We start from the raw sequence: 24,934 nt of genomic DNA on the forward strand, positions 1-24,934 counted from the left end.
TTTATCTCACCCGATGGGATCCTCGACTCTGCTCGGTCTCTGCAGTACTACTGTGTAGAGCTAAAACTGATCCTGCAGCGGATCAATGCGACTTCTCCAACATTGAAAACATCCTGATCCTCAAAATGTTTGAATCTAGACCAGTTAAAACCCACTGATGATGTTGTATAAACCCTCTGAGACCCACAATAGACCCCTTTTGTCTTTTATTAGGGGTGTATTCAGGGGGCGATAGCAGGTCAACAGTAGATGTCACATAGAAATGGTGTACATCATCTGAAAGCTGGGAACCTGAAGATTAATTTGAGATTTCATGAATTCATTAATTATTTAAAATGAATTGTGTGTAAGGGTTTAGAACATTATGATAGAAGTATATGATGGTCATCCTCATGCTCTATTATGTCTTATAAGTTGTTGCAGCAATTTTTGGGTTGATACCATTTTTTACACAGATTTGGTGCTAAATTTAACCATTTTTTACCACTCGAGAATTGATAAAAAATGATAGATAATCCTTCCAAAATACCACATTAAGATAACAAGACATTGAGGAACACCATAGAAAAATCCATGCTGTGATTTGGTTTCAAAAACGTTTTGACATTTGGAGATTTCTGCAAGAATTGCTTTTTTTTCGGCGATTGGATGGCGAGCACTTGTGTTGTGTAAACTGCTCAGGAACCCCCTTATTGTCAATTTAGCTAGGAAAGCCATCCATCCTCTGAATGCTCTATGTCTCTAGTTTGTGGCTGTAATATTTCATGAGGCTGTGATTATCCTAGAGGTCACCACAGGTCATTTTATACAGTGAGGTTACGATTCAAAAGATGGTCTCACTACAATGAAATGTCTACTATGGGACTAACATCATCACACATGAATACAGTTGGGCTCATTGGATCCACAAGAGTCTCAGCTTTACGCAGTTTTCCTCGTAACTTTGTAGTGTTATTTAGTGATTTTCCCGTTATTAGCATTACATGGTTAATACCATGGATTCTTTAGGTTTTCTAATTTCACGTGATATCAGTATATTCCCAATGCCTTGAAAACTGAGCCCGCTACAACCTCCAAAAGACAGAATAGCGGCTGGGCCCGCCAGCAGGAGTTTTAAGGGGTTAACACTAAGAAAAGCAATGATGTAACGGTGTCACCGCCCGTCATCTTCAAGGTGAGAGCTCAGCCTTTGATTGTGCAATTTGGATTCAGGAAACAATCCGTGTTGTATCGTGAGGCGTGTAAATCCAACACGGGGTCTGGATTATTCATGGTCTGAGTTTTAATAATACATCGTGTTTAAACTTTACATCTATATTTCACAACAATAACAGTGGGAGTGAGATGACGGTGAGAAACCCTCGGGAAGGAAAAGTCTTCCCTCGTTCAACAATTACCCTTAAATACCTAGTATCGTGTGAGATTGGGTGTCCACGCTCCTCTGAGCACCCAGATGGTGTTTGCCAGTGACGCCGTTTTTAGCTTCAACCTTCAATCCTTCATCACATACTGTAAAAACCCTCCACACACACACACACACACACACACACTCTCCGTTGGGTCTTTCAGTGCTCCCTGTTGGCGCCGCCCAACACCGCGGCGTCGTGTTCAGGCATGACTCTCTCCTCATTAACCCTCCCATCTGGTTGCAAGTTTGTGGCCGTGTTTAAATGGAGGCATGCTTTCCAACCGCCGTCACTCAATCACCTCTTCCTCTCTCTCTCTCTTTCTCTCTTTCTCTCTCTCTCCGGGTCTGGATCACTCTCTCTCTCTCTCTCTCTCTCATGTGGTTTGTTGTCTCGGTGTCTCTGTGGTTTCCCTTTAACCTCTCGGCTTTGTTCATCTCAACGGGTCAGACTGATAATTGAAGCTGATTGTTGATGTTTCATTCAAAATCAGACGGGTTCAATCTTCCATCTCTGAAATGATAGATGCACAATCATGAGCTATCATTAGCATCAATAAAACGAAATACATTACCAGCTAAAGCTCCTTAACTTTTAGCCACGCTGGCGGCGTGACTCTAGGAATGTCAGTAGAGGTGCAGTGATTAATCGATTAGTTATCAACTATTAAATTGATCGCAACTATTTTTGATAATCTGTTTGAGTAATCTTTTAAGAAAAAAAAGTCTAAATTGTCTGATTCCAGCTTCTTAAATGTGAATATTTTCTGGTTTCTTTCCTCCTCTATGACAGTAAACTGAATATCTTTGAGTTGTGGACAAAACAAGACATTTGAGGACGTCATCTTGGGCTTTGGGAAAAACACCGAACCACATTTTTCACCATTTTCTGACATTTTATAGACCAAACAACTAATCGATTAATCGAGAAAACAATCAGCAGATTAATCAACGAATCGTTAGTTGCGGCCCTTAATGTGACATCCTTCTAAATTTGTTTTATATTATTTTTAATTTAATCTGACGAATTAAGCAATTTGGGAATCTTGGAAATTCCGATCAGCATTTTTCACAATTTTCTGTCTTTTTATTGACGATTATTTTCATTTTCTCGATTAATCGATTAGTTGTTTGGTCTATAAAATGTCACATTACCTACTAAACATCATCATGCAAACATTTTCATTGTGCTTTTTTTTTATAATGAGCACTTTCCTTCAGGTTTGTGTGTATTTTTAGTCCATTCGTTGCAGGTGAAGCAGCTTTTTATATTTCCTGCTTCCACCCATCTTTCTCATAATGTCTCTGCGTTTAAGCTCTCTGTCTCTTCCATTAGTACTGATGTGTGGGTATATACTGTATGTGTGTGCGTGTGTGTGTGCGCTGGTAAGCCTGAAGGTCATTGTTGGTTGATGTCTTTTTCATCCACCCTGTGACCTTCTGTGTTCATCACCCACGGGTGAAAGCATCTCATTATTAAATTAATCACTTTTTGCACACATTCAACTCACTCTTTTTTTTATAAATGTATGTGCATGTTCGTGGAAGTGGTATTGTTGTATAGAGATTTATAATATAAACAGATATTTCTCCTATTTAAATATATTGGTTTCCGCTTAAAGCCTTATAGGCTACATCAAATGTGGTGGAAATGCGCTGTTAGGGCTTCTAAAACGCCGGAGTAGTGTGAACGATGGGTGTAAACGTAGCAAAAGTTATGCGTTTTAAAACATATTATAGCCGTAATCTTATGGGCCCATTTTCCTGCAGAGGGACTGAGTGGTAATCAAACATTTAATACCAGTTTTCACAGTTTGTTTGACATAAACTGATATAAAAATAGCAAATGGGAAACGATAGGATTGCAGCACTCCGCTATCAGACCGTTATTGTCGTCATTGAGACGACGACCTTCTTACCGGAATGTATCGGCGCTCTCGTCTTATTGCTTATAGCTTGTTATTGTAGCTGTAATGTAAATCCATAAGCACCCTCCGCAGATTTATATACCTGAAATATACACTATTTACATAAAGCCATTGCAGCATTTTCTCCTCTTTTTTTCTCTGGTGTTGATAAAAGGCAGCAGAGAGATGGGAGCTCCTCCTGGCGTTTCCCGACGATCAGAGTTGACGCTTACTTTAAGATCTAAATTACTCTCCTCCTCCTCCTCGTCCTCCTCTTCTTCCTCCCTCTCCCGTCTCTTTGCTGGGTAACTCTGAAAATATATAGTGTGCTTTTTGATATTTTCTGCTTGTCTGAGCTGCTTTCAGCGCTTTCTAAAAATAGGACAAATATCTCTACAGTGGTTAGTGCAAGGTAGCGGCAGGACAGAACATGTGAGCTGTGTGACAGCGCTGATGGGACTGGACCACGTTCACATCACAGGAGATGAAACACTTTGTTTTTCTCTGAATAACAGTGTTTTCAGGGATGCACAAGATGGATTTTTTTCTACCGATAACTGATAATTACCTGTTTCTCATGGCCAATACCAATAATATAACAGATAATTTCACTTTTTTTTTTTTATTTTAAAAAGAAGTTTATAACCTATAGGTTATGCACATCTGAAGGTAAAGGCTAAGATGTAGTGAGTAAAGACGGATGATTTAATATTCTGTAGCTCTGACCAACTCTAACTGACATAACTACTGTTAACACAACAAAAACAAAGACCAGTTCTGACTTTTCAAATGTTAAATAGTTTTTTTTCTAGTCAAGTAAAAACTTGCACATTTCAATCGTGTTGTTTTCCTCTGAAACTATGAAAAACATCAACACCGGCGACGACATGTTTGACTCTCTAACTGCACAACGACAACGCCTGTAATTCGTTATCCATGTTGAGAGTAGGGCTGTGTATTGGCAAGAATTTGGCAATACGATACGTCTCCTGACACAGGAGTAATGATTCAATATATTGCGATATATTGTGATACTGTAAGCAAGGAGATATATTGCGATTTTTAAAATTGAATTTTAGGAAAACTGTCAAATGCAGCATTTTTAGAATATAGGCAAAAATAACACATTTGTACTGCATGCAAAAAACTACATGGTTTGTGCCCCAAGGTGCATGTGATTATCATAAAGTGGGCATGTCTGTAAAGGGGAGACTCGTGGGTACCCATAGAACCCATTTTCATTCACATATCTGGAGGTCAGAGGTCAAGGGACCCCTTTGAAAATAGCCACGCCAGTTTTTCCTCGCCAAAATTTAGCGTAAGTTTGGAGCGTTATTTAACCTCTTTTGCGACAAGCTAGAATGACATGGTTGGTACCGATGGATTCTTTAGGTTTTGTAGTTTCATATGATGCCAGTATCTTCACTCTATCTTTAAAACTGAGCCGCAAGTTACATTATTAAAGAAATTAGTGGAGTTAAAAACAAATTTGTGTTATTATCGCATTAACTTTGACAGCCTTAATAAAAATCCATTCATCACCACAGTCCTACTCTTTTCTTGCTACCTTCTGAGATGAAAGCATCTCTAATTCTTAAAAAAAAGGAGCTTCCTGTGAGGATTAACACGACTAATACCGTCATGAATGGAAGTGTGACGTTAGTGAAATACAGAGAGGAAGGTTGATCCGTGGAGGGGAGGAGGGAGCTCAACAGTGCTCTGTCTGGACTCTGCTGTGTTGTGGCTAATGAGATATCACTGTCTGTACTGGCCTCTCGTTATGTCCTCTCTGTGCCCTGAACCTCTTCATCCTCTCGTCCCTCCTCTTCCTGACTCATCGCTGTGATTTACCTCCCCTCACCCCCCCCACAAACACAAACACACGCCATGAATATTCATCTGTTTGTTTGCCTAAATCCTATTCTCTCATTGTTTACTCCACTGCTCTTAAGACAGAGCTTGAGTAAGGCCCAGTGTGTGTGCGCGTGTGCGTGTGCGTGTGTGTGTGTGTGTGTGTGTGTGTTCCCAGCATGCACCTCTGAGGATGAGCGGATCTGACAGCATCAGCCGAAAAAGAACTGTTGTCCTCAGACCAAGAATCTCCCAGCTCTGTTAGTGTGTATATGTGTGCATGCATGTTGGCGTGTGCGTTAGTCTGTCTGTGTTAATGTGTGTGTGTTTGTGCGTCAGTGTGTGTGTAAGTGTGGGAGGATATGCTGTCTCAAAAATCAGTGAAGCAGAGTGTTTCTTCAACCAGTGCGCTTCCTCTTCCTGAATGCCCTTTCCCCCATGATGTCTCAGTGTGCGTCCACTTGTGTGTGCACATCTATGACCTAAAACAGATCCTATTAGAGATAATATTAGCTAGTCGGGGGGCCCTGCGGCGCAGCTCCGAGCTGAGGCCCCTGGGGCTGAAAGCAGACCAGCAGCCACCTGACTGAGCTGAGCAGGTGGAGGCCTCGTGGTGCAGCTCTCCCCCCAGGCCCAGGCTGTGCTTTCTGACCACGCAGTGAGTCATAAACTATTAGCTAGCATGCTAACAGAGCCCCAGTCTTTAATATGACATTAGTTCACATTATATATGGCAACATTAGAGTGCTGCAGGAATGAGTCCTAAAACCTGGAAATGAGTTAACATTTTATCACTTCCTGTTCCCTCATCTGGAAGTCAATGGGTTTTTAGTTAGATGCCTGAAATAAGGTCTGTGGTTAACACAAGCTGAAGAGATTTTAAAGTTTTGTTCTACGATATAAAATACGTCAATAAATATCATAAACGTTTGTTTGCCACAGAGCTTATTTTCTGCAATAATCCAAAACCCAATGGAACAATCCCGTTGGCTTTTTGCGTAGGGAACCAGTGTGATGCTAACTTCCTAATTGGCCTACAAAAATACATCATCCCAGCACCACTATACTGTAGCTTGCTAAAGCCTCGGATCACAGTTTGTCATCTCAAAGGACTTTACAGGCCCACAAGTTTGCAAAGAAAACAGGATGGTAGTTCTCATAGTTGCTGCTATATAATGGCATCGTGCGATACCAGTGATTGTTAGCAATGCTCGTTCATTGGTTACACCTACAAACGTTGGTTAACTATACGTAGCATGTAAGCAAACGTGCAGGCACTCCTGGTTCGGCAGGCAAAGGATTTTGAGGAAGTTTCTTGGCAGTGTAGCAAAGATAAATGTGTTTGGACCTACTGAGCACACGAGGGGATACTTGATACTACTACTATCTCTGGATTACTCTGATACTGAAGAAAACAATGTGATTCTGGAGCTTTTTCTCTCTATGATTTCTAAGTGAATTTATAGACATTTATTAGGGATAGATGGAGATAATGATACCCGCGGGAAGTGTAAGTCACTCCGAATCTAAAAATATGTGTAACATGTCTGTGTGTTGGAACTTGACTGAGTTACGACAGAGTTATGACTCAGAGAGGAAGTACACATTTGGATGCAAATTGCTCCTCGCAGTTTGAAAACCTCTGGACTAGATGTGACATAAAGAGCACTTTAGTCTTGGTTATTTCTGTAACTGCTGACATTTCATAGAGTGTAGAAAATATGTTTTAATACCAACAAGTACTTCAACTATTTTCTCTCTTTGCTTTGTGCAAAACAGTGCGTTGCTTTTTTTTCTTTCCACTGGTTAACAATAATTTAAAAACGACTAAACATGATTAAACATAGGTAGGTGCCTGTATCATCACGATCATATAGTAGTGCACCCCATTCATAGTTCTGAGAGAATAAGGAGTTATTTCCCCTTTGTATTAATGATGCTTGTATGTGCAGTAGAGTGTACAGCAGCTGTCGGGTGACACCGGTGATGTCTGTATTGGAAGAACCACGGCTATATTGGCCAAGTCACCTGTGGAGCAGAGAAACGTCGAGCAGCTGCTGTAAATCAGGCCGCGCAGATATGAAGCAGCAGCAGCGGCAGCAGAGGTGATCGTCAGGGGGGTCGTACTGCAGCTTATTGGTTTTCTCACTGCATGTGTGTGGATGTGTGCGTCTGAATGTGAGGGTTGGACCCATTTAGGGCCGATAAAGCATCACGGTTAAAAGCATGAGAACATTGGGTCTGTACTCGTAGAGGCCGGGGAGGAAAAAGGAGGTCTTCAGGTGACGCTGTAAATAAGGAGCACTTCTCCTATAGTTTTATTCTGTACTGATGTTATATGAGAAAGGGAAAGAAGAACTAATGAAATATATAAATTGGGAAGGAAAAACTTCACTGCTTAAAACAATAAGCTGGCCTTTAGTGATGGATGAACCCTCCAATGGGCAGAATAGCTGTTAAAATGGCAATACCCCTAAAAATAAATGACCTTTCCTCAATGATCCCAACACTCAACAGTAATTAACTTGGCGAGTACAATAATGGCCAAAACCATACAAATAAGAAGAGAATTCTTCTTCATAGACAAAATGACAAACATAGACAAAAAATGGAAATAAAATAAATAAATACATACAGACAAATAATAAATAGTAATAATAATAATAAAAGAAATATCAATAACACCTAAGTTATAATAAACGAGAATTCCTCTTTATGCAAATTTGATAAAAATGGCCACTTTCCCAACAACAAGGGAGGGGGAAAAATGGAAATAATAATAAAATACATAAATACATAATAAGAATAAAAATAACAATAATACAATTAAAGAAAATTAAAGAAAATTATAAAATAATTTAAATAGATGAAATAAATAAAATAAATACAAATATAAGAAATAAAAAATACAATAAATAAAAATGAAATAATAATAAGAAGAAATATAAATAAGACCCAAATTATAATAAATGAAAATTTATAAAATGGACATTTTCCCCAAAAAACATAACATATAATAATATATACATATGATAACAGATAGTAAGTTTAGATTGAAAAACTAAATATTCCAAAACCAGGGAAGAGGAAAAATAAAATAATAACATTACAATAAATACATACATACATAAAAATAGTAATAATGATAATAAAATTAAAATAAATAAATAAATGAGAAATTTAAAAAAAAAATACAATAAATAAAAATAATAATAAATAAATAAATTTGTATGATTAATTCACACACCAGATTCCCAGCACCTACTTATATCCGTGTGGTCCACGTTAATTCACCCGCACAGGAAAGATATAGACTGCATACTCTGTGTTTAAGGCACGTTTACAAAAGAATAAATTAAACTGAATATTGCTGCTTGAATAAAGGGACAAAAAACAACCTTTACACTTGAAAATATCTCTAAAGAACACCCTCTAATGTGAAATCAATGCACATCTTGGCGCACACAGTGATGTTAATTCACTTTAATGGAGTTCATTTGGTGCTTTAGCTGAACCTTGTGATATGTATTTAATATGAATGTTCCTGAGCTGAGATAATAATGTGCGTGTGAGTGTCTCTGAGGGACACCAGCTCACGGCGCAGCAGTTCATAATAGTCTGTTTTTCACACTTTGTCAATATTTGGCAGCCATCTGTCTATCAAATTCTCCTCTGCTGAAATGTGGTTTCCTTAAAAACAAAATCTGTCTGACATCTCCTCAACTCCATCAACTGTGGTCCTCCGTCCAGAATAAGGATGGTTCCTTAAAGCGGCTGTAATCGATATTTTCATGACAATGGGGGGAAAAAAATGTGAAGGTTGCTCATAGAGATGAACCTACAGAGAAATTATCATCTGAATCTGCAGCTCTCCTCGGCTTTCCAGAGCTTTGTAGGGAGCTTCAGCTCGTTGTTTAGCTGTCCGACCGTTAATTTAACTGTTCCTCAACCGGGGCGGACTCTCCTCAGTGCGAGGGGTCTGTGGCGATGTCGGCAAACCACCCGACCCTCATTGAAACACGGACCCCGTCTTGTTTACCAAGCTTTGCGAGTGTGACTTTTTTGCTGTGTCATCACCATTCATATCTTCACAACCAATGTGTTTATGATTAGTTTGTTTACAAGAGCACAATGTTCTTCATTGATCTAGCCGCTAAGTCAACTGAGGGGTCAGTGATGATGATTCGAGTCATCGACTTTCAGGAGCTAGCCCGAGAGAAATGCTCTATTCTCGTCCTAAAGAGGTCCTAAACTGAAACTAGAGTACTTCCTTGTTTTATGAATGAAGCGGTAGACGAGTTGAAGCAGCAGTGCTGTGTGTATTTCACAAATCAGCGACGGTCATCCTTGCAAACTCCACCCCGAATGTTCCTGTGCTTTCAGAAAGTACTACCCCCCCGGGCCATGAATTTAGAAACGCAAGGAGTTCCTCAAAAGGTTCCTAGTTCTGGGAGAAAGTTCCTGCAGTCAAAAAGGGTCTTTAGCAGAACTTACGTAGAAGAGAAAATGAAAGTGGATGGTAAAATGATCACCCAAACTCGTCGGATTGACTTCATTACATTAGCAACAGTGGGACTGACCTCGTCCTTTTTATGTGCTGTATATGAAATAAGCAGCTGTGGAACGGACTCCACACAAGAAGTGGTGCTGATAATACCGTTATTGATTTTCCTTCACGTTTACAAGAACATGATATACAAGTCCATCCGCTAATAGTGAGTCCAGGCCAGGGCACTGACTGCTGGGCTGCCACAAGATAGTCGCTGGCTCCAAACGCCGTCCACTGCTCCGGACCACTTTGTAGTTTTTTTTAGTTTGCTCCACTGTGAGCACTGTGATCCTTTATGTCGCTATACTTTCAGCTTTTAACCCTCTGAGACCCACAATAGACCTGTTTTTGTCTTTCTATACAGAGGTACAGGGGGTCTTTAGGAGGAGATAGCAGGTCAACAGTAGATGTCACATAGAAGTGGTGTACATCATCTGAAAGCTGGGAACCTGAAGATTAATTTGAGGTGCAGCTCAGCACTGTGTGACAAGTTGTTCTAGTCATAAATCAGAAATAAATAAACAAAATAAACTGTGAATGTGTATAAGGGTTTAGAACATTATGATAGAAGTATGTGATGGACGTCCCCTTGCTCTATTATGTCTCATAAGTTGTTAGGGTTAAAATGTAACCATTTTTTTCCATTCGATAATGGATAAAAATGACCAATAATCCCTCCAAATTACCACATTAAGACACAAATACCTTGAGGAACACCATAGAAAAAGCCATGCTGTGATTTGGTTTCAAAATCTTTTGACATTTGGAGATTTCTGCAAGAATTGCATTTTTCAACGATTGGATGGCGAGCACTTCTGTTGTGTAAACTGCTCAGAAACCCTCTTATTGTCAATCTAGCTAGGAAAGCCATCCATCCTCTGAATGCTCCAGGTCTCTAGTTTGTGGCTGTAAAGTTTCACGAGGCTGTGATTATCCTAGAGGTCACCACAGGTCATTTTATACAGTGATCTCAGGGGGTTCATCTTATCCCTGGACTGTTTTGTTGCCTTTCTGACACACGTTGTGTTTGTTGCTCGCAGCCGTCCTTGTTGTGATGAAACATCTGCTTGACCAATCTCGATCAGCAGCGCCGCCGGCCGCCCCTGAAAGTACCAGGAGCTTTAGTATTTAGGATTTAGTTTCACCCACAGAGCAGCGCTGGCGTTTCGTTCCAGGAAGTTGTCATAGTGGGAGAAGTAAAGGTGTTACTAATAACATTAACGATGGCTCTGTTCTGTTAAAGGAAGTCGTGACAGCGTGACGGCGAGCCGGCGAGCACAAAACCGTGAAACTGAAGCAACCAAATGGAATTCAGCCGTCATTAATTTTGTTATTTACACCTGTGTGCTTTATGTCACAAAAAGGTTTTATGTTATGGGGCTATAATGTCATTTAGTGTCCATTCCCTCCTCCACAGCCTCACTTCCACCGTCACTTCTTCCTATACCAGAGCAGAAATCTTAGCAGGAAGCCCGGCCAGCTTGATTGGCTGTTATCCATTATTCCCCAATAACTTTCCCCCTCTCTCTCTTCCCCTCTTCCTCGCTCTCCCCCCTGGTTAGCTCATGTTTTATGGATGCTAAGTGGTAAAGGATTTACGAGGCGTTTAGCTCACTCATCCCTTGGTGGTTGCACTTAAAACATTGCATAGTTTGGAGCGTTTTGTGCCCCTTGCTGATCTCTCTGAGGATCTCTGCTCCATTATGAGCTGTTATATTTGTTGTTTTTGGACTTGGAGATCTAATATGTGTTTTCCCCGCTCTTTCCATAGAAGTATAGCTGGTATATATAGAGGGCCATTAGCGGAGCTGGTGGCTGCTGTATATGGCTGACTTACGGTCATAGCTGTATTTGACCCATCTGTCATATGCTGTTTTTCCCCACAGGGGCAGCAGTATATGAAGCACTTAATGTAATTGTGTAGCTCCAGTTCACTTTCTGATTGTGAGATTTCATGCGTGTCACTAACATTTTGCCGATATCTTTGGCCGATAGCTTCTGATATGATTGATATGGTGCAGTTTGTTTGATTACATTTATTTACTGCAGGGTTTGTAATGAGGCTTTCTGAATAGATTTTAGAGTTTATAGATTTTATAGAGGTTCTAGTGGGCTCAGTTTTAAAGCTAGAGTGAAGACTATGACACTAGAAAACCTAAAGAATCCATTGGTATCAATCGGTCCTACTAGCTTGTCGTGAAGGAGGTTAAATAACGCTCCAAACTTATGCAAAATTTTGGCGATGAAAAACTGTCATGGACATTTTCAAAGGGGTCGCTTGACCTCTGACCTCCAGATTTGTGAATGAAAATGGGTTCTATGGGTACCCACGAGTCTCCCCTTTACAGACATGCCCACTTTATGATAATCACATGCAGTTTGGGGCAAGTCATAGTCAAGTCAGCACACTGACACACTGACAGCTGTTGTTGCCTGTTGGGCTGCAGTTTGCCATGTTGTGATTTGCGCATATTTTTTTATGCTAAATGCAGTACCTGTGAGGGTTTCTGGACAATATTTGTCATTGTTTTGTGTTGTTAATTCATTTCCAATAATAAATATATACATATATTTGCATAAAGCAGCATATTTGCCCACTCCCATGTTGATAAGAGTATTAAATACTTGACAAATCTCCATTTAAGGTGCATTTTGAACAGATGAAAACTGTGATTAATATGCGAATAATCACGATTAACTATGGACTATCATGCAATTAATCTCAATTAAATGTTTTAATCGATTGACAGCCCTAATTGTAACAATTTATTCGCCTGAAAATGTCTTATTCAGAGTACGGTTGTATTAGCTCCACCCTCTTGTGTCACATCTGGTTGTAAAAAAACAAGAAGGCGACGGCCAAAATGCCAAATTAAAAGCTTCAAAACGACAGTCCACAAACCAACGGGTGACGTCACGGTGACTACATCCACTTCTTATATACAGTCCGTGGTTTTATCTGAATATAGGAGGTTGTTTCCGCAGGATAATGAGAATATTTGAAGTTGTTTGATGAGATTTGGTGAAAGAAGTGTTTTAAGGCTCTTACCATACTGTAGTTGTGACACCATGGGTTTTAACCAGCTTCCTCCTTGTACGTGTGCACAAGGCTACCTCTAGTTCTCTTAGCATTCAACCTCAGGCTGCTTGATTTTATGACCAAGTGGAGGGAAATGGAGGAGGAGGAGGAGGAGGAGGAGGAGGAGGAGGAGGAGGAGGAGGAGGAGGAGTGTAAATGATGTGCAGAGCTTCATCTTCCCTCACGCCCTGCACCACCACCACCACTCTTTAACCCAGGGCATGGTGGGAGACAAAGTCAAGCAGACAGAATATAGCGCTGCTGCACACAGCGCATGTGTGTGTTCATGTGTACATGCATGTGTGTGTGTAGTGAGACGTGGTCTGTCAGTGGCACTCATGCATTATGTGGAAATGTGCTGCGATGATGTCCAGTGGGATTCTCTCTCTCTCTCTCTCTCTCTCTCTCTCTCTCTCTCTCTCTCTCTCTCTCTCTCTCTCTCTCTCTCTCTCTCTCTCTCTCTCTCTCTCTCTCTCTCTCTCTCTCTCTCTCTCTGTGTGCTTTGTGTGTTTGGTGCCAAAGGAAAAGTCATGTGCACAAATGCGTACATGCATGCAACATGCACTTGAATGCACACGAGCACGTGGCACAAAGGCCTTATTCAATCTGACACACACACACACACACACACACACAAACACACACACACACAGGAAATGAAGGAGGCAGTACAGACACCATGTGTACGTCTCACACAGAGTTGTATGTTGTCATTTTCAGAGACGCGTCGGTGTTACCTGCTGGTGTAACACGACACTGATTCAGTCTGCAGCCGTTGAATGAAAGATGCTCCAGTTTCTCTTCTGTATTTGTCTGCAAACGAGGTTGTTTCCTGTCCCACTGGTTTGTTTGTTAGTTTGTAAGTAGGATATTTGAGGGAAAGTCACGCAATAGACCAGGAAACAAGATCACATTTTGTTGCAGATCGTTAATATTTTGAAATAGGATTTCTTAACATTGCAAAGCATTATTGATTATTGTTGGTATTTTCTTTATTAAAGGTTCGCTATACGATATCCAGAGCATTAATGTAGCATCAAACAACTGTTGTCTATGTAAAGATATAGAGGAGTAGTGTCTACCTGAGCAGAGAATGAAGTCTCTCTCCCTCTGTGTGTGTTGTAATCAGAGCTTCTCCGTGCTTTGTTAGTTGGGCCTTTGCATGCTTTTAGTGCATGTTCTTGCATGTGAGCGTGCCCAACTGGCTATAGCTCACACAACGTTCGTAGCTATACCTACGGAAAGTAATGCACTGTAATTCATATATATCCCACAAAATGAATTCCACGTAATTGTGAATAAAGTATAAAGAGCGGCAATAGAAATGCTCCCGATCTCGCATTTAGCACCTTTAAATCATGTATAAGTGACCTTTTTGACAGGTGTATTTTCCCATTCTGAATTGCTCCTTGTTGTAGGAGTCATGTCCAGTCGTTAACTGAGTGTTAACCCTGGACACCACCAGTTTAAAGGTTTAATTGCCATGATTTAAGTGTTAAGAGACTGTTTTACTGTTATGGGTCAGACAGCTACAGTGATGAGGACTCTGTTGTCCAGCCGACACAGTGGGAACCCGTTCAACCCGAGTAATTAATCCTTTAAATAAAGGGAATATGAGCTTCATTGAAGCCGCTATATTGTGTCTGACAGTGTCAATAGAGGTGTTGAATTGAGCGATGGCTTGCCGCTGTGTTCAAAGCGGCTGCCTGCCCGGCGTGAGCGACGTTTACGGTCGGTAAAATACTGATGGTTTCTTTTCATCTGGGCCGCTCAGACAAGAGGTCCGTATGGATTTTTACCTCGTTGAAACTATTACGGACACAAAGGGGCTTCATCCTCGCCCCTTTCCATCCTTCTTTCATTAAAGACCTCCGCTCGCCTCTTTCTGTGAGTCGATGAACATGTATTACAACTATTTGACACACTTCAAGAGCGGCTGATGATACAAAATACCGTCATAAACGGCCTTATTACAGTAATTCCAGTCACCGGATCTCACTGGAAAAGTTTCCTACACACAATGTATTTGTGTTGGAAAATATTCTTTTGTGAAAATCTAAAACATTTCATCCTCATTGTTCTTTTTAAGAAACTATTGGTGTGATTACTCATAACTTTAAACTGATTATGATGCAGTGTCTAAATTGCTTTTCCACCATCACAAATAAAGCAGCCGGTTAGACTGTTATCAGCTTATTAAATGGGTGTTATCAGTAGTTATCAGCCTCATAAATGTGGGTCACAAGGGGCCTGCTACACCCACTAGATGGTTTTTATCATCTATTCACATGGTAGGAATAAAAGAACACAACAGCGACCTCTAGCAACCGTAGTAATTATGACCCGAGCAAAAACGGAAGTGAGGCGCTGGCGAGACTGGAGTTTGCATCTTGTGTGAAACCAACAACGTGTAGTTGCATTTATGTTCACAACCTTTAAGTATCACTTTCACTTTTCAAACATAGTTATAACCAAGTGGTTTTTGTATCCTAAACATAAAGAAGTTGTTTTGCTGTGTTCAAAACGTAACATTTCATTCGGTTTGACAACGTTTTGCTTTTAGCTTTCACGTTTACAACGCAGTAGGTGTAGCAGGCCCCTACTAACCCACATCTATGAGGCTTATAACGACTGATAACGCACATTTAATGAGCTGATAACAGTCCGATCGGAAGCACCAAATAAGAGAATTTGTGCAGCATCCAATCCAGAAGAATGCATTAAACACATTCATACTGTAGTATGAATGATGACTCAGGCAAATATGTGCTAAATATGGTACACACTTTATAGTTAATTTTTTAATGTATTATATTATTATTTGAATTATTATTAGTGTTTAAACGTTTATATCTTTGTAGTTTTAAAGTTTTAACTTTTTTAAAGTCTGTGAAATAAACCCCGCATGTAGACGTAATCACTGATTGATTTTTAGGAATTTTATCTTTTTTTTTTTGCCTTTTTTAAAACCACCTATAGTGACAGCTTTTCCGTACGTGTGGCTGTTTTGTTAATGTAACTGTGTAGTACTTCAGTTCAAGTCAAATCTGATCTTGTGGAATTTATTGTTACTGGAGGAGAAATCCAGGACGCCATAAATAATACAGGCTAAACAGACGCATATATTCATCAGCCACTATTCCACTTTCCCCTGAACTGTAATTGATTAAAGCAGATTTGAATATCTCAAATGATTTGCAAAGAATTCGCCATAACTCAAAACTCCCCGGCAGAGAGCATTGGATGTTTTTTGCTCTAAAACAAGTGGTGAATAATGGAGGTTTGTTCTGTGCAGCTGGGATCGATGATATATTGACGGGGGCAGAGGTCGGGGGCAGCCATCGTCAAACCGCCGCGCGCTGTGGGCGGGGCCTGACACCTGGGGGACCGAGGGGAAAGTGTGTCACTGGACCTTTTTCAACCCGCCACGGATTTACACAGATGACGAAGCAGTTTAAGTCCTGCTCATCGATAGGACCAGATTGGTAAAGTTTATCTCACCTTATAGCTTAGCGTAGCTTAGCAAACAACACGCTTAGCTTAGCTTTGTTAAGTTTCCGATGATCCCCGACACTTCACCCACATGAGGTTTACTTTACTAGAAGAGATGTTGGTTGGTTTCAGACGAGTGTTATGTAAAATGACAGCAGAGCTTCTGTTGCTCTGTTAGTGTGTCACACGCACTATGTCTGGCCCATTGATCCCAGCGAGCTGCAGTGAGTGTGTGTGTGCTCTGACCTGTTTGTGCAGTGGAGTGTGAGGCCAGCGGATGCTGTTTCAGGGTCAGCGCTGGTGTGGGACTAAATGGACCAGTCCAGGAGGCCGGGCCGGCCCACTCACTGTCAGTACTACTGCTGTCACATCACTACCAGGTCATACAGAGCAAACTCTTTGATACAGCTTGACTCTGATGGATCGCTGCTATCGGACGCCGCGGTCTGTTTGCTCTGGAGCAATCCTTCGCCATGTGTCACACACTTGTCACATCTCAGACTGACTTCAAGACGCTTCGATTTTTTCTGAAATTGAATTCTTTTTTTTGTGTTGTCATGAAAATGGGTTGTCCTGTTTTGCTGTAAACGTCATTAATAGGCAGATCGCAGGCGATACCGACCAACTTTACTGTCTTTCAGATGCTGTAGTAGGTTCAGTTTTAGAGCTAGAGTGAAGGTCCATATATCACATGAAACTAGAAAAACTAAGCATGTCATACTAGCTTTTTGGAAAGGAGGCTAAAGTTATGCTAAATTTTGGGGGGAAAAATTGGCAGTCCCTTGACCTCTGACCTCAAGATATGTGAATGAAAATGGGTTCTATGGGTACCCACGAGTCTCCCCTTTACAGACATGCCCACTTTATGATAATCACATGCAGTTTGGGGACAAAAAAACTGTAAAGCTGAGACTCTTGTGGATCCAATGAGTCCAACTGTATTCATGTATGATGATGTTAGTCCCCATAGGAGCCATTTCATTGTATTGAGAAAAACATTTTTAAACGTGACCTCACTGTATAAACCGACCTGTGGTGACCTCTAGGATAATCACAGCCTCATGAAGCTTTACAGCCACAAACTAGAGACCTAGAGCATTCAGAGGATGGATGGCTTTCTTAGCTAAATTGACAATAAGGGGGTTTCTGTGCAGTTTACACAACAGAAAGTGCTCGCCATCCAATCGTCAAAAAATGCAATTCCTGCAGAAATCTGCCTGTAGTGACGGCGGCTGTGTCCTCGTAAAAGCCTTTCATTTTGCTTTGTTCAATTTTAAATACATCTGTGTTTATAATCTACTCCAACGATGGATACTACAAGCAACCACGGACGCATTCAGCTGAAAGTAGAGTCACTACGACTTGCCACCGCTGTAACGATGGCGGAACACACAACAACGTGGTTACCGGATTCGTCTAGGATCTTTGGTTTTTCTATCCCCCATAAAGGGGAAGTATCCGTATGTGTCCGGTCTGGTCTATAGCATAAGCAGACTTTGTCATTGTTTCTCATCCTGGCTAGTCCACATCTTAATATTGGTCAATTAATTATAAGTCCTCATTACAAGACGAATGACCGAATGGAAATCCAGAAGTGATCCTCATGTTTGTCATCGGGGGAAAGATGCTGAACAAAGTGACTGGTGAAGAGGCGTTGGCCGAGCTGTTAGCTGTTTATGGTTTTGATGGATTCCTCCTTCGTTGCCGAGGCAATCTATTTTAATGAAATGGATAACACTCATCATCTGCCATTTGGCACATAGCTCCGTCCTGTACCGTCCAGTCTGCCAGAGCTTCTCTGAGCAGAACCGTCTCGTTGGCTGCTCCTCCTGCATGTGTGGAGATGTGACCTTGAAGGGATCCTTTGTAATGTTCAGAGTTGGACCGATGGTGAAAAACTTAATGGAATATTGCAGCATCGGAGGTGCCAATCGGACAGCTGCTGCAGGGTTTCCGAAACGCTGATGTTTTTCATGATGCTTTTAACACGTTTTTTTGTGGCAAGAAGATTCTCTGAAATACAGCTTTGAGATACTTGTATTGTCCATTTTCTGGCACTTTATACTTCTGCTGATCTACTGATTAGAGAGAGTGAGAGTGCAGCAGTTAAAATAACATCTTTTGTAGTGGTAGTATTGTTTTTATGTATTATCAGTTTCAGGAGTCGGTGGTATGAATGAGGCAGTAATTAGAGACAAACGCAGCAGAGGGAGACAAAGTTTGATCAGGTTTTCATCTCAGACCGGCGGCTGTCCTCACATGTTGATGTGTTGTTATTCAGTCCGGTATTTCTGCATGTACAGTAGCATCTAGAGAGACGGTGGGGGTGGGTTGACATATTTAGGGATGTGTGTGCTTTTATGTCATCTCGTCCCTTGAGGGGACATCAGTGGGCTGTGTGGATTTACCAACCTCTGGACTGCTTTCTTGCTTGAGTGGACGCTCTCTCTACCACGAATCCTGCGAGCCTTCATCAGTCGATATGGACACACACACACCCTCAGAGTAAATGTTAGTCAGTGGTGTCCTCAGGGAGAAGGTGTGTCCATATGTGCAGTAACTGCAGTATTTTTTTTGTTGCTCCAGCATTCAGATCTTCTCTGTAAATGACCTGTTCTCTCTTTTGAGATTAAAAAAACAAAACAGTACCCAACATACAGAGAAATGCATGTTATATATTCTCAGTTTTCATGACGGCGCCCCCTATCTGTGCAATAATCAGTCAGAATGCTGTTGTTTCTTTTACCTACATAGTGCGTCTCATGCAGCGGTGCGCCAGCTGCAGTGTGTGAGCACAACAGACAACTTAGTCCCCAGTTCACCCGTCCGGGAGCGTTACTGTAGCAGCCACGACGCTGCGTGTAGTGTCGAGGACACATGCAGCCACTTTCCCAGTAAAAGTCTCCACCGCACATTTAGTTTAGTTTAGCAGGTTGTCATCTGTGTGTCTGCCCGGCGCGGTGTCCGACAGACCGTGTTTGTGCTACGTAAGCAGCTGTAAAATGGTGCGTAAATTTAATCTTCCTGATCAGTTTTACTGCCATTTCCGCATCACCTTACTGTATATTATCTTGAATAGGAAAACCAGCCACTACAAAGATATTTGATAAATCAAATAAATGCATTTAGAAAGAGTTAACAGGCTCTGTTTTTTTCCTCTCATCAGTAAAACAAGCAAAATGTACACTAGCCTTTCACGTTAGATTCAATGTCACAAAAAGGCGTGTGAATGACACGATATTACGCAAGGCAAAAAGTGTGCAATAAGAACCCCATTCTTGCTTTAGGCGTGTCATTTTCATCATGTAGTCTGTACTAACTGCAATGTAATGATGTAAAAGAGGAGAATTCAGGTGGATGGGTCCAACAAACACGTTTTCTGTAGTGATGTTATGTTGTTGCCGTACATATTTTACTTTGGTTACGTACTTATTTTAAGGCCAAACATGACGTTTTTCCTTAACCTAACTAGGTGGTTTTGTTGCCTATTCCTAAGTCAATGGCTTTGTCGCCTCCTGCTGCTACTGCACGTCAATACAGCTGTGTAATATTCCTGTATCTGCGAGGCAAATCGTGACACTGACACGCTATCCTCTGGTGGACAGGCGGGTCTATTGCACACTTTGGTGTGAAATCGGGTTGGAATATTCACTGCAATCAAAGGGACAACTTTCAGGTTTCAGTTTGACTTGAAAGTCGACAGTTTCATCATTTGAGATGAGGCATCACAGGTCTAGTCAGGTGCAATTCTTCAGATCTATGAAGATAAATATTTATAGTAACATCTCCCCGGCTGACACCGACACTGACTTTAAATGAGTCATGACACGAGGAAGAGCAAACTTTCAGCTGTGATGTTACAACAAACTCCACCACCGTGTGTTTTTTCCTGTAGTTCCCGGCACCTCCATGTACTTTAATTGTGTGTACAACCGTCTCTCTGACTGTTTGTCTCAGTGAGGCAGGAAGCTGCTCTCTGTCTCTACAGTAGAGTTCGTCTCTCTGTATGGAAACAATGGCTTTGTCAGTAAAGCAGCCTTCTTGTTTGCTTCCCCCCCTCCCCCTACCCCCATTTTCCTCTAACAACAGGAACATCTTGAGCTCTTCCTCCAGTTTTTACCGCTCGCTCTGATTTCTCCTCGTACCCGGAAACTGGCAGAGGATGCTCATTATCTTCCCTTTCTGTTGTTGTGTGTAAAAAGTGTGCAATTATGGCGCGTCTCTTGTAGACAGCCAAACCTTTCTATAATGAGGAGATCTCCTTAAGCGGGCGACACTGTGCATGTGTACACAGCTTTACGACGACGTGGAGTTTTAATTCAAAGTCTGACCAATAAAACACGACAGACGCGGGTTCATTTTGTGTTGTTTTGAAGTCGTGAAGCGGCGTGAATGTGTTATGTTAACTGGGAAGACGTCCTCCTGAATATATCTACACAACAGCGAGGGGAATGATTCAACGCGCCACGAGGAGATGTCGCTACTTTTGTCGGTGTTTAAATGAGATGAAAGCTTCAGAGGAAACGGATACGTTTGGGTTTGATCTGTGTTTACTGCATTCAGCGGTTCCCTTGAAAGGATTTAAAGTGGTAATCAGTGGGATAATGGTTTGTTGTTTTGTCTCCAGTCGTGGCGCCAAGCATTCATTGCTGTGGTGATTTCTGCATGTCCCAGCCATCAGTTGTCATTCAGAACAGCGTGCCTTCTTTTGTCTTCATCATCTGCTCAGGTGCGTTTGTCCAATAAGATGGATATCACGTCGTAGTTCTTCTTGTATTCATTCAAAGGAAACTGGAAACTTCCTCTCTGCTGGTATTAGCTTCCTGGCGTTGCGCCGAGATTTGTATCATTTAAAAAAAAAGAAGAAGCTGTGTTTGTCTCTGGAGATGAGCCCTCATTGTGTGTGTTGTTGATTTGCTGCTACACAATGAAATGATCACGGGGGGGGAAATGTGCTTAATAAAAGATATGTGAACTGATTCACAGCCTGACAGCGTGCTCGTTGTATAAACTGTGTGGATGCTTCATTTGAGGATAATAGATGGAAAACAATTAGCTTTTTGTTCAAACAGGAGAGGCCGATAAGGAAATGTAAATATATTACAAATGTATTATGTTTAAAGCTGCATCCATCTTTTATTTATGTAAACAGTCGATCAAATGACAGCTCTACAAAGACTTTTAACCTTCTTTAGCACATTGTTTTGGTTTCCAGTTTGTCTTCATTTGGCTGCTTTCATTTTATGTAAATCATTTGACATGTTTTTAAAATATTTTAGAGTATTTCTACTCTGTTTTATTACAATTTTTACTAAATGTTAATATAAGGAACTTTCATTTAGTTTTGATTTTGGCCCCTGTGAACAAAAGCTATCTTTAGAAAAACTCATTTGACTTCAGCAGGGTCTGACAGCCCCACTAACTCCATCTTCATAATTATTAATATTTTTTTTTTCTCCTCTCTCCCCCAGTTTGTTCCCAGTATTCCCGCGGTGTCTTCGCCATCTTCGGCCTGTACGACAAGCGCTCGGTCCACACGTTGACATCCTTCTGCAGCGCCCTGCACATCTCCCTCATCACGCCCAGCTTCCCCACCGAGGGCGAGAGCCAGTTCACCCTGCAGCTCCGGCCGTCCATCCGGGGGGCGCTGCTGTCCCTCCTCGACCACTACGACTGGAACAAGTTCGTCTTCCTGTACGACACCGACCGGGGTGAGTGATGACGACGGACTGCTTTTGTCCTTCCTCTGGAAGTTTAAATAAAACGTGCAGCGTCAGCGTGTTCTAACTGACGACCTTTTAAAGCACCGAGTGAACTGATTCTTCCACTCTGGTGACTTTATTGTGTTACACAGTAAAATAAACCCATCGTCCATGGATCGTTTTAAAAACTAAAAAAAAAACTCCTCTGTCATTATGCCTTTTGCATTTCCTGCATCATGTTACCAACTTGCTAGCTTGCTAAATCGTTATATATCCGTTGCCTAGCAGCGGTGTTCTCACGACTTGAACACCAAGCATATCGTGTACACGACTTACCATGTTGTAAACACGAGCTCACGAGTTAAATATAGGTATATTTAATTCAAAATGATTGGATTTAATTGCACTAAATGTGTCAGCAGCAGCAGGCGGGTTTGTGGTGTGTCTTTGTCCTTGTGCCCCCTACATGGCGAGCACAGAGGTGTGAATGGACGTGGCGCAAAAATAATGGCTGTTTTTAAGCCCCGACATGTCTTGGGGCCACCGAGTGATCAATATTGCTGTGCAGCTGCTGTTAGAAGTGTTGTGGATGGTGTTAGACCTCTCTCTCCATCTGTCTCTGGCTCCGTTCCCCTCCTGACGAGCAGGACACAGTATTTCTCTCATTCTCTCTCTGTGGATTTTTTCATTTTTTCTCCTCTTCTCTCACCACATACACACACTCTCAGAGTCAATAGGTTTGTACTTACTCACCCCCCCCGTGTCACATTTCCATTACAAGACAGAATGGATACGGGCTACTGCTTGGATCACATCTCCACATCTCGCTTTCATACATTTTCCACCAGGTAGTGGTGGGGGGGGGGTTTCATTCTGTCTCTGCTGCGGAGGAGACTGCAGTGAGTGTCTGAGCAGATTGGCTCTATAGGAGCTACAGAGTATCAGGACCGCCTCCCTTCAGAACAACTCATTCCCTGCCTTCTTTTCTCTTATCTCAGGTTGTACACGCTTCACTGGGTAAAAAGCCTCCTCTCCTCTCAACAAAACCCACTAGTATCTGATCAAGTGTTCTCAGAAAACACAACAAAGGTTCCTCTATCTGTACGACGGCGCTGCCCCACAGACACGGGAGCTGACTTTTAGTTTGCTTTAAGCCTCAATCTGCCATCAAAACTAGGGGTGTCACGATTTCAATTCTAAATCTGAAATCGAGCGATCATCAAAATTAAAAGCAGGATCAATGATTGTTTCTATTTTCTGCACCACGCCCCCTCCTGTGCGTATGAAGGAAATTACAGCTGCACTTAAGACATGTAACAGCCACCTCACTCATGGTTTGAACTATAAACCAGCACAAAAATCACTATTTGCAACATAAGCCATCATGTTCTGACTAGACATATTACACTAACAAAACACTAAAACAAACACTTAAACTACTTAGTCCAGCACTCGGGACAAGGCAGGCATGATGGGAAATGTAGGCCGTCGCTGTCGCTATGATACTCAGGGCACATCCTGCATGTCTGTGGCATTTTGCACTGCATGAATTAGTCTAGCGGCTAGCGGACTTTAGTTAGTTAGTTAGTTTCCTTACTCATCGTAGCTCTTCTACTCTTAACTTTTTGAATGTTAAGTCACTGCATCTCCCGACAGAACAACACCACGGTTGAATTTCAGCCTACATGCATGTTTTTTTTAGCTCAACATTGTTGAATCAGATCAGCTGATGTTGGTAGCGAAAACCTAACGGGACTGCCTATTGCCGTCTCTTTGCTCCGCTCACAGGTTGTCAAAAGCTTCGCCTCTGCCCTCAGTGACACACAGCGATCAGAGTAGAGAGAGAGAAACAAGCACGACAGTACATGACAAGAAAACCATATTTTTATAGATTACAGCCCACTTGTAACTCACTGCAGAGAGATTTATGTTTTGTTTTTGTATTGATTCTGTACTGAGGTGGGTCACACAGATACTGGTATTGAAAAGATGCAGCTTTTTATATTGTAGACTAATTTTTGAAACACTTTCTAAATGAAAGGGAGTTCAGTTCTCTTCTTAAAGAAGAATTTGAACATGTAAATGACAAAAACAATGATCTGTTGATCTTTACGAATCAGGACTCCATAGTCGAACAACGACATGTTTAAATCGAAAATCAAATTGAATCGTTGATTTGGAGAATCGTGACAACCCTAGTCAGGATGTAAAGAGAATATCAATTATAGCAAAGATGTTTCTAAAATCTTTACCAACTCTACCTTTAAAAAGAAAACCAGTTATATATGTGGTGAATTCTCTGGAGCTCAACAGCCCTGATGTCTCTGTCCGTGGTGCTGAAATCAGTCAGCAGCCGTATTTCAACAGACTGTTGGCTGATGTTTGAGCTCAGCCGCTCTGAGGAAGTGGCTGTCATCCTAACAGTGGGAAACACTGGCTGTCGAGGACATACTGGATGCAACACAGCAGATATGAAAAACATGACTGGCTCACCGCGGGTAGCTGTGGTTGGATGGAATGAGTCATTCTTCATAGATAAACTATTTTGTTGGATTTCTTTCAGAAGGACTCCGGTCGTATTTGAGGGCAATTTTACTAGTTGTTTCATGTTGTAATGAAACATTTGTAGACGTGTTTATTGATTGCAATCACCGTAAATCTCTTTTGCTGCCTGGTTTTGCATGAAAGAGAAGTTCTGTACGAGCATTTTTCAGTCAAAGTCTTCTTTCTGCGAGGAAAGCAGAAGCACCGTCCTCCAGATTATTTTTTTTTTTTGTATTTCTTGTGGAGTATTTGTACTGCACACTCTATCCATGAAGTAGTAGTGTGAGTAGGAGTGTACTCAGCTTCTGAAGAGGCAGACGTGCATATTTTAAAATCCTCAAATGTCATGAGGACTTGTGTCTTTGTTAGAGGGAATGAATGTGTGTGTGTGTGTGTGTGTGTGTG

The 24,934-nt window shown here is 41.4% G+C and overlaps 1 protein-coding gene across 6 annotated transcripts in view; it reads left to right on the forward strand.

Moving 5' to 3' along the window:
* gria4b (glutamate receptor, ionotropic, AMPA 4b) overlaps window positions 1-24,934 on the forward strand; it is a 109,094-nt gene that overhangs the window by 30,208 nt on the left and 53,952 nt on the right. For all 6 annotated transcript variants that reach the window (XR_012590433.1, XR_012590432.1, XM_074611898.1 and 3 more), the window contains exon 3: window positions 21,755-21,994. Coding sequence is in view for 4 of the 6 variants with exons in the window: in XM_074611898.1 (XP_074467999.1) it covers window positions 21,755-21,994 (240 nt within the window). In the remaining 2 variants the exon portion in view is untranslated. The remainder of the gene's footprint in view (window positions 1-21,754; window positions 21,995-24,934) is intronic.

Source organism: Sebastes fasciatus, chromosome 16 (assembly GCF_043250625.1).
Source record: "Sebastes fasciatus isolate fSebFas1 chromosome 16, fSebFas1.pri, whole genome shotgun sequence".
NCBI classification, from domain to species: domain Eukaryota; kingdom Metazoa; phylum Chordata; class Actinopteri; order Perciformes; family Sebastidae; genus Sebastes; species Sebastes fasciatus.